The sequence below is a fragment of the Enoplosus armatus genome, chromosome 3 (genome assembly GCF_043641665.1).
Source record: "Enoplosus armatus isolate fEnoArm2 chromosome 3, fEnoArm2.hap1, whole genome shotgun sequence".
Taxonomy (NCBI): domain Eukaryota; kingdom Metazoa; phylum Chordata; class Actinopteri; order Centrarchiformes; family Enoplosidae; genus Enoplosus; species Enoplosus armatus.
The window spans coordinates 26,326,665-26,344,161 of record NC_092182.1 but is presented as its reverse complement, the minus strand read 5'-3'; the positions used below and the strand labels follow the sequence as shown (position 1 = coordinate 26,344,161).

Here is a 17,497-nt window from a genome sequence, read left to right as displayed (position 1 = left end):
TTCTAGTACACCATTCTGAGTCTGTTGGATGAGATAATTTTTTAAAGCTACTGAGAAGGCTTTAAAAATCGTTTGTTGCTGAAACTTCTTTAACAAATTGATAATATAATTAAATGATTAGCTTCTTTCCAAAAAGTCATATTTAGAGGTAATGCAGTGTTTTCCTCATTATCACACTTTTATGAGTCTTAATGAATTAATGTCAATTCCAGTAAAGTAAAATATAGACTTTTATTTTTTTAGACTGATGCTCTGATCTTCTGCCTGAGGTGAGTTCTTCTTTTTCTCTTGCTGTTATCAATATGTATCTCTATGTAGATGTAAACTTCACAAATGTGAATTTTCTACAATGTCAGCTGTGTCTGGCTTCTTCAGATGATTTGGCCAAAATCTGGTATCAACAACAGACTATTTTCAAACCCTTCGTATTATAAAGTATACATGCAAAATTACTTTTTTCACATTTATCATTATGCAGTGCAATAAACAGTTTGATGTTGAACACTAAACCAGCCTTATTTATCAGTAGGTTGTTGCACCAGCTATGTGTAAGTTCAACAAACAGGTTGCAACATACAAGTTAATTACAAAACAATTAATTATGAATCAAGATACAATGTCAAATATACAAGTGTAAATCCTTCCTTTGTAACTGTTGTCATGGTGGAACTACTACTAGACTACATCCCTTCATGTTTATCAATACACTGACATGCACACGTGGTACTGTACAGTACAGCAAACATTTTATGAATTAAACCGGGGCACAGGTGAGATATATATACATATATATACATACACATGCATATGTGTGTGTGTGTACATAATGTTACGTTTTCTTTTCTGTTAGGCTAAACTTTCAAGAGATGAACATGTCATCTGTCAATGTGACCGTGGTTGATTGGTATCCAGACTCCTTCTCTAAAGCGGTGACCAAGAATGTTATTGTTGTGGTTATCGGGATCTCCATCAACTACATCAATGCAAGCCTCATTCACACCTTCCGTGAACACCAGGTCTGATAAATCCTTTAATGCCATGCTACCAGTAATAAGTGATTTAGATGTTTGGTAGAAATGAATATTTACATCATCATCAGCTCTACAGGAATCACAGACATGCAGAAATGTGGATGTAGCATTTGTGATATCATCCACTCAAACCAGAAAGTGCAAATTACTGTCATAAATAGCCATCCTTAAAGGCGACCTGCTTTTCCTTATTTTCTGTCATATATATAATGTTACAAAGTTGGGTATTCATAGTTAATGCTGCCAAAGTTGCCAAATAATGAGGTAAACGTATGTAAAAGTAATCCCTGTCAGCAAAACGCTCAGGCTTTTGACTGCTCAGAACGCTACGTTCTTTTCTACTTTCGTGCCGAGCTGATGTCAGATAGACACTGATTTGCTTATATGGTCATCTGCTCCAGCCAGTGACAGCACACCCATGAGGAAGAAGAAGAAGAAAAAATCACGCCCACGAAGTAGAGGGACGCTCATCCACCCGCTCAGTCTGTCTGAGTTATTTAATCGGTCTGCTCAGGACTACTCTTCAAGTTTTTGAAGGTTGTTCAGTATGTCTTGCAGAAAGTGCTTTTTCGTTTGCGAGGTAACGTTGGTTATTTAACATTAGCTGTACAGCTAACGGCCCTTTTAGCCATAGATATATATCTATATCTATGCTCTTAGCTAGCTGACTCTAACCATCTGACTCTCAGAGCTCGGGAATGAAAACCTCCTCCTCCCGGCCGTCCAAAGCTCCTGTGCTGGCGGCGTGAACACCAACACTCCCCTGGTGCTCAGAGCTAACTGAGCTAACGGCAGCTACAGTTAACAGCAGTTAGCGGTTACTTTATGAAGCTTTCTGTCCATCAGGAAACTCTGTAAATCACCGAGACTTGAGGCAGAGCAGCCGGAGGACATCAGAGGGAAAACCAGAAAACATTTTCTCCATAAAATGGTCGAGTTTCACCAAAATTGCACACAAATCGTAGCACGTCTTTAAAACTGTCCTTTAAGCCAGTACTTTGAGTGACGATGCACTGTCTACATATAGACGATTATGCAGAGGATTGCAACTTTTGATTAAGCAGTGGCACAAAGATAAGATTCCATTTACACCTGGCGTTGACATGCGATCTGTATCTGGATATCCTATTTGGAGCAGGAAAACTGCACGTTAATGCAGGTGTAAATGACTGCAGAACATGATGGGATCAGAACACGTTCGTATCACCTGGCTCCACCTCTTCCTGATAGCTCAAGCAAGCCTGACAAAAGCTTCAAGTGGCAGCAGTAGCTGGCAAGTCGTTCCTCACAAAAGTGATTAAAAAAAGAACGACATGCGTCTGTGGCATTTCTGTCTTTGATCCGAGATGTGTCATGTATGTTGACGAGTCCACCAGACCTGCCTTACTAATTTGCACATTGAGATCTGATCACAATGTGGAGAGAATCGAAATAACAACAACGCTTAGTAATACCAGCTGGAAATGCAAAGACCTGTGGATCAGATGTCATCATCCAGATCATGTATCCAGATATAGATCACATGTGGATACCAACTGTTAATGGGAAAAAGTAACAACAAACATTCATCTAATATTTACTAATATACTAACTAAATTTACTAACACTGAAAGAATCTCCCGTCTTTTGTTCAACCTTTCCTTCCCTTGCATGTACTTTGGTTCCACTTTCCAGATCTTCTACATGAATCCTCGATATATCCTTTTCATTCATCTGGTGGTCAACGACATGATCCAAGTGATACTGACTGTCATCCTGTTTGTCATCAGCTACACCATCTACAAAATAAATGTCTCCATCTGTTGTGTCTTCGTCCTGATTGCTCTTTTCACCACTGAGAACACCCCTCTGAACCTGGCTTGCATGGCGGTGGAGTGCTACATCGCCATCTGCGCCCCCCTTCGCCACGTTCAGATCTGCACCATCAAGAGAACGCTAATGCTGATTGGTTTAATCTGGGTGACGAGCATGTTGTCTGTTCTTTCTGATCTCTTCATCACTTTGGCCACACAGCCTCTGGACTTCTTTCATTCCCAAGTGTTGTGCCGTAGACAAACTGTGTTCCCACATCCCCTCATCATCCAGAAGAGAGATATCACATATTCAGTGTTTCTAGTTATAGTTTGGATCACTATCTTTTACACTTACTTCAACATCCTGTTCACTGCAAAAACAGCTAGCAAAGACGCTAAAAAAGCCAGAAACACAATCATTCTGCATGGGTTTCAGCTGCTGCTGTGTATGACAACATATGCAGCCCCCCAGTTATTAGATGCTCTGCTGCAATGGTTCCCTAAGAATTACACAGACTCCCTCTTTGCTTACTATGTTATTGTACAGGTCCTGCCACGATCTATCAGCCCAATCATCTATGGCATACGAGACAAGACTTTCAGGAAGTATTTGAAAAGGTGTCTGTTGTATAAAGTCAGCATACAGCAAGCAACCAATAACCAATGACATGTTAAAATAAATTTCTAAATATCTGGTCGGCTCTAAATAACATACTGCCGCTTGATGCATATGCAGGATAGCAATTTTGAACAAAACAGACTGTAACTTTGGAAGATCCACTTTATTTGTCAAAGTCTGACTGCTGAAGCCTCATATTAGCTTATAGTAACTTCAGCTGAACTTTAGAACTTTTTCTTTTACCAAAGACGCTTTGTTTCATTTCAGGGTTTTTAAAATCACACTTGTAGACAAAGAAGGGAGGGAAAGGAGAGGGATGGAAATAACGTAATGGTGAAAGTGTTTCGAGGTGATTCAAAACAGTGAATTACAAAAAATACACACGTGCTACATCACACAAATACGCTGTGTGGGTGTGGTTTCAGGCCCGGAGTGTGCACACATACTCAACCTGCTGCATAAAGAATGTTCTCGAGCAATAGCACAATCATATTACAGCAGATTCATCTCCACATCAGAATCCACTATCTGAGGTCAGTACTGATTTATTTGCTTCACTTGACTACTAAAAAAAAACGTTGTATGCAAAGTTGTGAGAATGTTTGTTTTTAAACTACAGTTGCAGTATTTTGTCATACATTTTATGTCTTTTGCTTTCGAAACAACTTCATCAGTTGCTGACATGAATTTCACGCCTGGGGACAGCAATGTAACGATGGATATGAATTACCGGGACACGTTAGTTGTGGCTGTTGGCAAGAACGTGACCGTTATTGTCCTCGGCATCACCATCAACTACATCAATGCCACAATGGTCCACACATTCAACAAACATCATGTGTGTAAAAGAGTATTTCTACAAAAGAGCAAGTAAAGAAAGAAATATTTGTGTACATCTTTTTCTTTTAAATCTGCTCTTCTCTTAAATAGTTGTTTTCTAGCTCCTGTCACCTACTTTATATTTGAAATATTGGGGTCGGTGTTATAACATACTTTTGAACTATGTGTATGCAGGTAGAAAAGTGTAATACACTGAAATCCAACCCCTGATTCTGCTGTTCAATACAGATTTTCAAGTTGAACCCTCGCTTTATCCTTTTCATCCACCTGGTGTTGAACGACATGATCCAGCTGACAACCAGCATTTCTCTCTTCATCTTCTCCTACGCCTTCAACACCATCTATGTCTCCCTCTGTTGTCTCCTCATCTTGCCGGCCATCTTCACCACACAAAACACCCCTCTGAACATAGCTTTTATGGCAGTAGAGTGCTACATTGCTGTCTGTATTCCCCTCCGCTATAACTGCATATGTACAGAGAAAAGAACATATATTGTAATTGTCATAATCTGGACAGTGAGTTCACTCTCTGTCCTACCGGACGTCTTCATCCTTTTGGCCACTGAACCTCTGGAGTTTATGAATTCAAGAGTGCTCTGCTTCAGAGATGCTGTGTTTAGGAGCACCTACAGCCAGAAGAAGAGGGATGCATCCCACATATTATTTCTGGTAGTGGTTTGGCTCACTCTGTTCTACACTTACTTCAGAATTTTGTTCGTGGCCAAAGCTGCTAATGCTAAAAAGGCAAGAAACACTATCATCCTACATGGCTTTATGGTGATGTTGTGTATGATGATCTATGTGCAACCGATGTTATTTCAAGTGCTGACCTATTTATTCCCAGGGGGTGTTGCATCCATAAAGTTTGCTATCTTTATCATAAACCAAATCCTCCCTCGGTCCGTTAGTCCTATCGTCTATGGGTTACGAGACAAGACTTTCAGGAAGTACTTAAAAAGGTATCTGTGTACAGTAAACGGTGATAAATGATGAAGTGGCTCTGTGTTTCTCCTTGTGCTGTTGGTAAGTGAAGGTCAGACTCCTGTCTGAAACAAATGTACATGACAAATAAAAAAATTACTAACACTTACTGATCACTTATAAGGCCAGGCTCAGAATACAGCAGTTTTAGAGTCCCTTAAAATTTTGAAATGTGGTTGCCTCACACAAACAAGGAGACAGTTTGCAGATTATCAACTCTAACTCTAGAATTGCATACAGAGCACTAAGATTAAAACACAATGGTTCATCACTACACAGGTATTAAGTGTCAGTTGCTGTGGCTGCACACCGGCCTCATGAGACAATTATAAATGAGAACATGTTAGATCAGTTGTTATGGTCCCCATCTGATATTACTGATAATCCTAATGCAGTCATCAGAGCTGCAGCATAATATCATGTTTTGAATTTCCTGTGAGAATTGTCTTGATTGCAAACATTATTTTTGCCATATTTTTAGTATATGCCACGGCCTATGCTGTGTCCATCTTAGAGCTAACTCACTGTAATTTCTAGACTTAAATTTAGGACAATCAGACATTATTTGTTTTATTTATTTATAACCAGTAGGTCTCCCACTGAGGTTTGAATTAATTTCCCAAATCCTGGCCACTGTTTTCTTTGAAATTGTTCATTGAATTTATGTTTGAATTAAACAAATATGTTTTGTTTAATCAGAATGAAGTGGTTTTATTTTTCATTTGTTTTCCATTTAGTAAGTTTATAAGTTATACGTTTTGCTTGCCGCCCGGCTTGCATTGCAACCGACCCCAATGCCTATCCCTGGGACTAATTTGCCTTGGGTGACCCGACCAGGAGCTATTGCGCCCGACAACACAGCTCCCAGGGTCATAGGGACACACAAACCCCTCCACCACATTAAGGTGGCGATTAAACGCTGAACTGAAATCAATGAACAGCATTCTCATGTAGGTGTTACTGTTGTAACGTACTACTGTTCCCGTTCTGGAGGTTGGCAAATTAGAGGGGTCAAGTGGGGGAGGCAGGCAAAGAGAATATCATTCTAACTTCAGAAGTGTGCTGCAATAATATGTAATATGTGGTAAGTTCTATGTTATATACTATACAGTTCGTCACACTGGGTTGGTTTTCCTCCTGTCCTCCCCAATTTTCTGAGTCACCAGCCGGCACTGCCAGACACCCACTGAACATACAGTTAGATAATAGTACTCTAGCGAGCTAATTATTGTCTCATTCGTGGTCTGATAAACAGTAGATTCATCAAATTCAGTGCCCCATTTCACTAATTTCCAAGCTACTGTAGCTGTCATATTTTGCTGGACCCGCATGAGAGCGGTTTCCATGGGAACACACCAGTTGAGGCTTTTGTCATATAGTAGTAGACAAAAGTGAAGCGATGTGGTTCCTTGACAAAAAAGAAATCAAGTTTTTTGCTTGTAAATTTACCATTTTAATCTTGGAAAATAAATGTTTTAACCTGCAATGGTCCTTAAATGTCGTCGTAGATATCAGATGTCAGGCAGATGTAGGGGTGAACACATTGGGTCCAGATTAGTGTGCAGACTTTCGATTTCTGTATGCTCAAACTGATTATTTCAGTGGATTAGCTGTATTAACTTAAAGCATCTGGTAGTGACAGTCCATAGCTGTATGGGACAGCCAGTATTTTTCTAAATATGCATAATTACTGTATGTCAGCCTTGCAGGTGATGCAGTTCTTTTGTTGCTCTTAAAAAAACTTTTTAACATGAGTAGACCTTAGAAACAATTGTTTTATGTTTTAATATGTGCAAGATCTATTGAAATCACAAATCCTCCCCAAGCTTGGAAGAACAGATTGTTTTTGTTGTTGTTTTTTTTGTGGCCATATTGTCCATATCATCTGAAATACAGTTGTATTTTCCTTGGTTACCTATTTTGGTCCACTTTATACAAGGAGGGGGAAGGCAAATACTAATGTTTGCACAAACAGTGATGCAAGTGGTCCAATTACCTAAAGACACTGATGCCTTCTAACTCATACACAGCTGGATATCACAATGACATCATCTCTGACATTCTGCAGGACTCATGCATCATCCTGCTCAGTATAAAAGTCATCAAACTGATTTCAGATTAATTTCATGACTGTTGAATGTGGAGACTGATGTGTACTATCTGAGGTAGGAAGGTATGTTATCACACTGTAATAGTGAAGTATTTTATCATAATGTTGTTTCCAGTATTACAATCCTTTAGAATTGTATGTGCATATAATTCTCAAGCACAGCACTTCTTCTGCAACAATGACCTTTTTTTACTCCTAAATTGAGCATATTTCTAATGCAATACAACAACTAGATGGTAAAAGACTGAAAGTCTGAACATGAAGTAATTCCTAAACACACCAGTTACGACAGTCTCATTGGGAAACCATTTTCCTAAATGGAAATGATTTTTTTCCTAAAAAAATCGAAACCCTGAACTTTACATGTGACTCCTGGTAAACTATGTTATTAACTTGGTGAAATGTGTGGAAACAAATATCCCCTTTGGGGACAATAAAATCTTTCCACCTATGTATAACATTTTTAAATGTTCCTCTGTAACAGAGTTTTGCAGGATCCTCAAATCACCTCCATGAATTCATCTTATGGCTATAATGTGTCGAGTGGTCCGAGTTATCGAGACTCTTTCAGCACAGCTGTGGCCAAAAATGTGATTATTCTGGCTCTTGGTCTTATCATCAACTATATCAATGGTACCCTGATTCACACCTTCAGAAAGCACCTGGTCAGAATGCTTTATTATTGTTTTTGTTATTACTATCATAATCATTATTGTTCATCATTAGTAGAAGAAGATTAGCAGACCTCACAGCTGACCATTGAGAAAGGCAGATATTAAGTTATTTCAGAAAAGCAGTTTGTTTTTTGTGATCTTATGTTATTCAGCATCAATTTCATTTTGTGTCCCACTGCCTCATGTACAGTGACGTGAGGAGTCTCCTGTATGAAAGATTTTAGTTGAAGAATCCTGATTTGTTCTGGTTGTTTAGTTGTGTCTAACCAAGATTTAAAGACAATGCATGGCAACTAAAACATAATAGGACATTTCTGTCATGGAAATTGAATGTTTTGGAATGTCCTTTTTGAATTAGTGGAACTGTATATTATGATTTGTCATGTGGCCATCCTGTTTGTCAATGCAGACAATATGGTGCAGGACACTCAAACAAATCAATCAATCAAGTGGCAGACAAAAATGGATGGACTGAAGTAATAAAGAAAGTTGTTTTAACTGACTGATTTCTTTCTTTTCTTCTCCTCTCCTTCAGATATTTTATGTGAATCCCCGTTACATCCTCTTCATCCACCTGGTGGTGAATGATATGATCCAGCTAACTACAACAGTCAGCCTGTTTGTCTTAAGTTATGTCTTCTACAAAATTAATGCTGCCCTTTGTTGCTTCATTCTTATATTTGCTGTCTTCACCACCCTCAACACTCCATTAAATTTAGCTTTCATGGCGGTGGAGTGCTACATCGCTATTTGTTTACCACTTCGACACACTGAGTTGTGTACGATCAAAAGAACGTATATTCTGATTGGTTGGATTTGGGCCACGAGTGCAGTCTCAACCCTGCCAGATGTGTTCATTATTCTGGCAACAGAGCCTATGCAGTTGTTTTATTCCACAATTTTTTGTGAAAGGGATAACCTGTTCCGACACCCTATAAACTTAAAAAAGAGGGATGTTTCCTACATAATTTACCTAACTGGTATTTGGCTCACTCTCTTCTACACTTACTTTAAGATCTTCTTTGCTGCTAAAGAAGCTAAAGCAGCTAAATCAGCTGATGGAGATTCAAAAAAGGCCAGGAATACAATCATGCTCCATGGCTTTCAGCTACTGTTGTGTATGCTAACCTATGTAGCCCACATATTATTAAGAGCTCTGTTGTACTGGTTTCCTAACCATTATATAGACTTACTCTTTGTTTGCTACATCATCATCCAGATCCTTCCCAGGTTTGTCAGTCCTATTGTGTACGGGCTACGAGACAAGACATTTAGACAGCATTTGAAAAAGTATCTGCTGTGTACAGTGAGAGCGAGCATCAATCGACACAAATCGACTGAAGTGAAACAAACTAGATAGGCCGATTCATCTTGAACAAAGTATTTCCAGTTGTGAATGTCACTCAGGACAAATAGGTTGTGACTTTTCAGTGTGAAAGTACACTAGTACACATTGAGTACACAACATTGTACCTGGAGTTTGATGAATTTAGATTATGCCCTCGTACTATATTAAGCACCACAAGCATTGCCGTTTACAAATGAATTGCATTAAAAATTGTCGGCTGTCTGAAAGTTCTTTAACTCTTTACCACCTCCACTCGACCATGTTAATCCTACTGGATAGCAATCCATCAGATGGTCGTTGAGACATTTCATTATGAACCACAAATCAATCGTATCTGGCCCTAAAGGAAAGGTCAGGGGCTCTAAGTCATTAGGTTTTATCCTCTGGCCACAATGGATATATCTATCAAATTATATGAATCAATCCAATAGTTGTTGAGACACTTCACAACAAAACACTTAAGTGCAAATTTCATTGACAACATTCCATAATAAACATCAATTAGCCACAGATGATATAATCTACTGGCGGAGATGTTTGTCATTTCAACCGGTGGAATCAGACAGTATCTGCTTCATTTGTTTATTTATAACTGGTAGGTCTCCCATTATGATTAAATCCTGGCCACTACGTTTTAATGTCAATGAAATTGTTGTAAGAAAATAATATTGAAATTTCTAACACATATATCTGTTTTCGTTGTGCATATTCATTGAATTTATGTTTGAATTAAACACATGTATTGTTTAATCAAAATTAAGTGGTTTTATTTTTCATCTCGTTTCCAATTAGTACATTTATAAGACCTCATTTCAGCTGAACATGCTGTTCATAATCTGGCCTTTACAATGTCTTCAGTTTGGATTTGCTGCATAGAAGCATTGATTACGAGAGTAAATATTTTCAAAGGACATCAAATAGGCTTTACATTGTTATATTTATAATAGACTTCTGAAACATGCCTAAAGGTTGAAAGTAAGACACACTCTTAATGATTATATTCTTAATATTGTTGTTGTATACCTTCTTCTATAATCTTCATTGAAACTTGAAAATGTTTGTTAGTGAAACTTTTCAAATTCTCAGTACCACAATTTCCACATTTCATACAAAATAAATGTATCTTCTTTTCGGGCACATTTTAAGATAGGACTTAGCGCTTTGTCCTTCAAAGGAATAGGAAAGACATTTCACTACGAGCAGCCAAATATGTTAGTTGACATCAACGACGATGACGAGGATGCATGAGCATGACGATGCTCGGGAAGGCTCATGCCTCTAGGTAGCTTGATCTACAAACTGTGCTTGTCAAAAATAGACCAGGCGTTTATTTTTAGCTGAGCAGAGTGGAGAGCCGCTTCTGGGATGCTTCTGAAACGCGTTGCGCGTTTGGTGGAATCACAAGTCGAGAGTGACCATGATCAACTCCAGCGGCGTGACGCAGCCGGAACACGACACAGCCGTCCGATAGAAGGAAAACCCATTCGTGGTGTAGTTTGAATTCCAGATTGTGTATTGCCCTGGTAGACAGAATGCAGGAGCAGATGCACTTTCCTGGCAGTATTCAGACCAGAGGGGGTCAGGGGATGTGGCTGTGGCGCAAACCTTTCAGGACACGTGCAATGTTCTTTCAAAGCCACACCAGACAGTGTTATGCCAAGAGACCAGTGCTGGTCCATGTCCAGCTCTCCCTCTTTTGACATGACCGCTTTGGCAAGTCTTCATCTGTTTATTACTGGTTGATCCAGTTATAGCATCTTTCCGAACACACTGGCTGAGGGGTATGAAGCCCTGTTGCAAAGAGAAGGTACAAGAATGTCACAAGACTGTTGAACTTTTGAGGCAGTGGGGAAGGACTGTTGAGTTGGAGGGGGTGCTGTATCGGGAGCTGTGTAATCAGAAAGAAGGGCAGATTAACAACCTTTGTTGCCTGCTGTATTGCACAGCGAGGTGCTTATCCGTATGCATATGGATCACGGGCAACAAGGGATTGAAAGGACATTTAAGCTGGTTCGAAGCAGTTATTGGCCGGGTATGTTTGAGGCTGTTTAGGCCTTTTGTAAGGCGTGGGAACATTGTATTGTCTTCCACCTGGGTAAATGTTTTGAGGCCGGGTTGTATGGTATGAAAAAGAGTCGAACAAGGTAACAGGCAGTGTGTGCATTTTAATCAAGTGCTTCATGATCTGCTGCGTACCCTGCAATCTGAGTAGAAGAGGAGGTGAGTTGAGTATCTTCCTGAGTTGGTGTATGCTTATTACACCTCCGAACATCAGAGTACTGGCTACTCCCCATACTTTCTTATGTTTGGAAGGGCCCCGGTGGTCCCGCTGGATATCTGGCTGGGGAAGGATAGGGATCATTTACAGGGTAATGTGCATGAGTGGGTTGAGAAGCATCAGAGGAGGTTGGGCCTTGCCTACTCTCAGACTAGGAAGAACTTGGAGCAGGCAGCTGAAGCTCGTAAAAGGTATGCAGGGCCACCGGTGGGTGAGAATCCTTTACAGCCAGGCCAACTGGTGTACGTTAGGAATCGTCGGTTTTCCGGTAGGCATAAGATTCAGGATTTGTGGCTTCCCACTCAGCAAAGAGTCATGGCACAGTTGGATGGTAATCTGCCTGTGTATTCTGTTGTTCCTGTTGACTTCTCGAAGCCCCAACGCAATCTGCATCGTAATGAGTTACGAGTTTGTGGCCCAAGTTTGCATTTGGAGAGCCAAAGGCCTGAGGTCCAGGCAGTGGGGAAGGGGCTTCGGGGGAGTGTGTCGGAGAAGTTGTGCAGGGTGGTGGTTTGAAGAAGAATGAGCTGAGGGAAGGTGAGATGAAAGTTTGCGGTGACCATTTGTCTTCTCCTCTTCAAAGGTCTACACAAGGGGTGTTGGGAGTTTGCTCCAGTTCGACAGGAGAGGAAGAAATAGATATAGGTGAGGGGTCACCGCGTCTACCACCTTCGCCTTTGTCTTCACCATTGTGGGGCAGTTGGTCTGGATGGACCTGTAATTCAGCGTGCAGACCGTGATTAGATAATAAGAAGCACCTGCTGGTGATCCGCATGTCATTATAGGCTTTGTCTCCTCAACGAACGGCTGGCGCACCACGTAGCATGTCGCTTTTGACTCCAGTCCTCATGAAGGAGAGGACATAATTAAAAGCATATAGAATGCATCAAGGCCTTAAAGTGATCACTTTGGATTTTTGTAGAGTGCAAAAAACTTTGATATTATTTGTCTTCATTTATTTTGTTGTTGTTGTCCAAGGCTGTAAGAAGCAGTAGCCAATCAGGAATTTTTTTCATTTTTTGAGTGCTAAAATGTTTTAATTTAATTGAATGTCTTTTGTTGTTGTTGAAAACACAGCATTCCAAGATTGTACATTGTCAGATTCTTTGTAAGACCCTGCTATAGTTGTCGACCACACAGTAATGCGTGTACAGGGAGGAGAGCAGGGGGCAAGTACACAACCTTGGGGGGCCACCTGTGTTGAAATTAAATGATGAAATGTAAATGTGACTGCCATCGTTTAGGCACGCTGGTGAAGTGTTCTTGGGTAGCGGGACAATGGTGGCCTTGAGGCTTGAGGCATGTGGGGACCACGGACGGCTCCAGGGAGAGGTTGAGGATACTGCTGACCACAGGAGTTAGAAGGTTAGCGAAGGTCTTAAGAACATGCCCACAAATTATGTCATGGCAAGCTGCCTTCCTGAAATTAGTGGGTGCAGTTTTACTTGATTTCAGTTCGCTATTCGATGTTATAGATCATTCTTTGTTGTTACATAAGCTGAAACTGTATGGCTTCACTTTTTGGTGGATGAGAGCTGCCTGACAAATAGGAGGCCGTTTGGGGAAATGGGAAGGGGTGTGTCAGTTGTAAGAAGAATTAAAATATAATATATATATTATATTAAAATATGCCACCAGATGTCATCACACAAGTTCGAAATACTTTCGCTGATTTGGTCCAGTGCTTCAATGAAAGAGATAAAGACAAAGTTGCTCAAAATAAAGTGGCACATTGTGCTTTACAGTGCTCTTTCAGAACAAATGTAATATACATGTATGACAGTCTGAGATGGCTAACTCAGTCAAAGATCTACCTATGCGTTGTTAAATTTAGTCAGAGATGTAATGGTGACAAGATGACGAAAGATATTATATGAAAGGTTGTTCTCTCCGACACAATTATCAACTGATGCCTCCTAACTCATACACAGCTGGATATCACAATGACATCATCTCTGACATTCTGCAGGCATCATCCTGCTCAATATAAAAGCCATCACACTGACTTCAGATTTATTTCATGACTGCTTACTGTGGAGACTGACGTGTAGTATCTGAGGTAGGAAAGTCTTGGATGCTATCACACTGTAATAGTGCAGTTGTTTTACTGGTGTATTTTAACAAGCAAATAAGATTTTGCTTTGCGCTTTTATGTAAATGATTTGTTGCTTGTTGGGAAAGTGCAACAATCTATAAACCCTGAACTTTATATGTCACTCCTGATAGCAAAGCATGTTTATTAGCTTTTGGAAGTTCCATGCAAATACCAGTTGTGTTTTTGGATGGATACATTTAAGGAGCAATGCTTTTCATATAAAACAAGAAAGATGTTGATTGGTTGTAGATTAACTTTATTTTCTGTGCTTAATTCCTTTAATTGTTGAACAGGGTATTCCTGCACATGTGGGAATAATAAGAAAATGAGAATATTTAACACATTCAAAGTTTAAATTCTTGCAGGATCCTCAAAATCACCTGCATGAATTCATCTTATGGCTATAATGTGTCGAGTGGTCCGAGTTATCGAGACTCTTTCAGCACAGCTGTGGCCAAAAATGTGATTATTCTGGCTCTTGGTCTTATCATCAGCTATATCAATGGTACCCTGATTCACACCTTCAGAAAGCACCAGGTCAGAATGCTTTATCATTGTTTTTGTTATTACTATCATAATCATTATTGCTGATAATGTCACTTTAATGGATGATTATTATTATTAATTTATCAGTTATTATTATTAGTGGGAGAAAAACATCTATTCTCTCTTTATTACTTTAATCCATCTCTTTCTTTCTTTTCTTCTCCTCTCCTTCAGATATTTTATGTGAATCCCCGTTACATCCTCTTCATCCACCTGGTGGTGAATGATATGATCCAGCTAACTACAACAGTCAGCCTGTTTGTCTTAAGTTATATCTTCTACAAAATTAATGCTGCCCTTTGTTTATTCATTCTTATATTTGCTGTCTTCACCACCCTCAACACTCCATTAAATTTAGCTTTCATGGCGGTGGAGTGCTACATCGCTATTTGTTTACCACTTCGACACACTGAGTTGTGTACGATCAAAAGAACGTATATTCTGATTGGTTGGATTTGGGCCACGAGTGCAGTCTCAACCCTGCCAGATGTGTTCATTATTCTGGCAACAGAGCCTATGCAGTTGTTTTATTCCACAATTTTTTGTGAAAGGGATAACCTGTTCCGACACCCTATACACTTAAAAAAGAGGGATGTTTCCTACATAATTTACCTAACTGGTATTTGGCTCACTCTCTTCTACACTTACTTTAAGATCTTCTTTGCTGCTAAAGAAGCTAAAGCAGCTAAATCAGCTGATGGAGATTCAAAAAAGGCCAGGAATACAATCATGCTCCATGGCTTTCAGCTACTGTTGTGTATGCTAACCTATGTAGCCCACATATTATTAAGAGCTCTGTTGTACTGGTTTCCTAAACATTATATAGACTTACTCTTTGTTTGCTACATCATCGTCCAGATCCTTCCCAGGTTTGTCAGTCCTATTGTGTACGGGCTACGAGACAAGACATTTAGACAGCATTTGAAAAAGTATCTGCTGTGTACAGTGAGAGCGAGCATCAATCGACACAAATCGACTGAAGTGAAACAAACTAGATAGGCCGATTCATCTTGAACAAAGTATTTCCAGTTGTGAATGTCACTCAGGACAAATAGGTTGTGACTTTTCAGTGTGAAAGTACACTAGTACACATTGAGTACACAACATTGTACCTAGAGTTTGATGAATTTAGATTATGCCCTCGTACTATATTAAGCACCACAAGCATTGCCATTTACAAATGAATTGCATTAAAAATTGTCGGCTGTCTGAAATTCTTTAACTCTTTACCACCTCCACTCGACCATGTTAATCCTACTGGATAGCAATCCATCAGATGGTCGTTGAGACATTTCATTATGAACCACAAATCAATCGTATCTGGCCCTAAAGGAAAGGTCAGGGGCTCTAAGTCATCAGGTTTTATCCTCTGGCCACAATGGATATATCTATCAAATTATATGAATCAATCCAATAGTTGTTGAGACACTTCACAACAAAACACTTAAGTGCAAATTTCATTGACAACATTCCATAATAAACATCAATTAGCCACAGATGATATAATCTGCTGTGTACAGTGAGAGCGAGCATCAAACCATCGACTGCAGTAAAATTAATGTTGCTGTAGTAGATAACAAACTGGATAGATCAATATTAAAGTATTTCCAGTTGCGAACGCCATTGAGGAAAAGAGGTTATGTAGAAATGTATGGTAGAATATATGGCAAGTATGGTATAGTTTTCAGTGTGAAAGTACATTAGTACACACAACATTGTAGTTTGCTGGAGTTTTTAAAACCAAGCATTTAGATTGTGCCCTCCTCCTATATTAGGCACCATGTATAAAGAGGTTGTTCAGTATGTCTCACAGAAAGTGCTTTTTCAGTAGTGAAGGAAAGTGGGTCAGTTTCTTGATGGACAGATGGCTTTATTTGTTGCTAAAGCAATCACTAACTGTAGCTGCCCTCAGCTGTGCAGCTAGCTGACTCTAACCATCTGACTCTCAGAGCCTGGGCCTGAAAAACCTCCTCCTCCCGGCGGTCCAAAGCTCCTGTGCTGGCGGTGTAAACACCAACACTTGCCCAGTGCTCAGAGCTAACTGAGCTAACGGCAGCTACAGTTAACAGCAGTTAGCGGTTACTTTAAAGCCGTCTGTCCATCAGGAAACTCCTTAAATCACCGAAAGTTTAGGCAGAGCAGCCGGATTACACAGAAGGAAAACCAGAAAACATTTTCTCCATAAAATGATTTCACCGAAATCAGTGAATGTGTTTTTGTACAGTAATCAGTGAGGCCCAGTCCCCAGAAACACTCTGCTCCGGCAGCATCTATCGTTTTTTCAACTTCTTGTCTCATTTGTGATCTGATAAACAGTAAGTTTAAAGAATTACATTTATGCAGGGTGCTCCGTTTGAAACGCAAAGCAGAAAACCATGCTTTTTGGTTTGTTTTTTAGTTTGTTTTGTTGTGCTGACTCATTAAAATGATTGTACAGAAGCACCAGCCAAATCAAAGTACAGTAATGTAATGTACTCTTATTGAAATTGTATCTAAAATAGAGCTTGGAAATTAAATGTATGAGGCATACTGCACAATCTGTGTGATTAGTTTCAGGCCTTCCCAAATGCACACTTGATGTCTCACATGCAACCACACACACACACACACACACACACACACACACACACACACACACACACACATTAAACCTGTGACTGTTCTTGATCCCATGACACATGTATCCAGCGATTATATATCAAGTAATTTCAAAGACATCTGACTTACTGTATGTATGATTGCCATATACGACTATTGCCAAGGTGAGTACATATTCTTTCTGTTATTCTGTGTATAAAGAGACAATATATTGATCCGTACAGTAGATTCTTAGATGTTCTCGACTCTAGAATTAAAATAACGATGTTATAAAAGTTTCTTATTAACATGGTTAGAACCTCGCTCTTTTCATTGCTCTCAAAATGTAAATTATGTGTGCTCAGAATTAAATTTCAAAGAGTAAAGTGGCTTTTTTGACTGTAACCACATATGTGCAGAGAATAGTCACATTTTTACATGTAATAGCAGGAAAACGACAGGTGTGATTAAGAAATGCATTCCAGTTCGCTGACTCGTTCCAGGGTGCTGGTATTGTGCATGGTGGCTCACTTGGATGACTTACTGGGACACTTATTGCAGTAGAGCCAACATTAATGTTGTTAGCCACACGTGTGCTTTCCTGC

General features: G+C 39.6%; 4 protein-coding genes across 4 annotated transcripts; all 4 read left to right on the top strand.

Annotated features, from left to right (window-relative positions):
• The first annotated feature begins 851 nt into the window (after positions 1-851).
• On the top strand, positions 852-3,491 carry LOC139283338 (odorant receptor 131-2-like). The gene is made up of 2 exons (XM_070903335.1): positions 852-1,016; positions 2,706-3,491. The coding sequence occupies exons 1-2, from the start codon at positions 867-869 to the stop codon at positions 3,489-3,491; spliced, it is 936 nt and encodes a 311-aa protein (XP_070759436.1). The 5' UTR covers positions 852-866.
• Positions 3,492-4,125: 634 nt separating this feature from the next.
• LOC139283336 (odorant receptor 131-2-like) lies at positions 4,126-5,273 on the top strand. The gene is made up of 2 exons (XM_070903333.1): positions 4,126-4,281; positions 4,512-5,273. Exons 1-2 carry the CDS (start codon positions 4,126-4,128, stop codon positions 5,271-5,273), a joined length of 918 nt encoding a protein of 305 aa, XP_070759434.1.
• A 2,568-nt stretch (positions 5,274-7,841) lies between these two features.
• LOC139283333 (odorant receptor 131-2-like) lies at positions 7,842-9,408 on the top strand. The gene is made up of 2 exons (XM_070903330.1): positions 7,842-8,039; positions 8,584-9,408. Exons 1-2 carry the CDS (start codon positions 7,842-7,844, stop codon positions 9,406-9,408), a joined length of 1,023 nt encoding a protein of 340 aa, XP_070759431.1.
• A 4,726-nt stretch (positions 9,409-14,134) lies between these two features.
• On the top strand, positions 14,135-15,314 carry LOC139283331 (odorant receptor 131-2-like). Its single transcript, XM_070903327.1, has 2 exons — positions 14,135-14,306; positions 14,490-15,314. Exons 1-2 carry the CDS (start codon positions 14,154-14,156, stop codon positions 15,312-15,314), a joined length of 978 nt encoding a protein of 325 aa, XP_070759428.1. The 5' UTR covers positions 14,135-14,153.
• The last annotated feature ends 2,183 nt before the right edge of the window (positions 15,315-17,497 follow it).

Bases quoted from the DNA above. Each gene is read 5' to 3' on its own strand.
- LOC139283331 (XM_070903327.1), top strand. From the start codon at position 14,154: ATGAATTCATCTTATGGCTATAATGTGTCGAGTGGTCCGAGTTATCGA. The intron at 14,307-14,489 runs GTCAGAATGCTT...CCTCTCCTTCAG, and splicing joins ACACCTTCAGAAAGCACCAG to ATATTTTATGTGAATCCCCG.
- LOC139283338 (XM_070903335.1), top strand. From the start codon at position 867: ATGAACATGTCATCTGTCAATGTGACCGTGGTTGATTGGTATCCAGAC. The intron at 1,017-2,705 runs GTCTGATAAATC...TCCACTTTCCAG, and splicing joins ACACCTTCCGTGAACACCAG to ATCTTCTACATGAATCCTCG.
- LOC139283336 (XM_070903333.1), top strand. From the start codon at position 4,126: ATGAATTTCACGCCTGGGGACAGCAATGTAACGATGGATATGAATTAC. The intron at 4,282-4,511 runs GTGTGTAAAAGA...TGTTCAATACAG, and splicing joins ACACATTCAACAAACATCAT to ATTTTCAAGTTGAACCCTCG.
- LOC139283333 (XM_070903330.1), top strand. From the start codon at position 7,842: ATGTTCCTCTGTAACAGAGTTTTGCAGGATCCTCAAATCACCTCCATG. The intron at 8,040-8,583 runs GTCAGAATGCTT...CCTCTCCTTCAG, and splicing joins ACACCTTCAGAAAGCACCTG to ATATTTTATGTGAATCCCCG.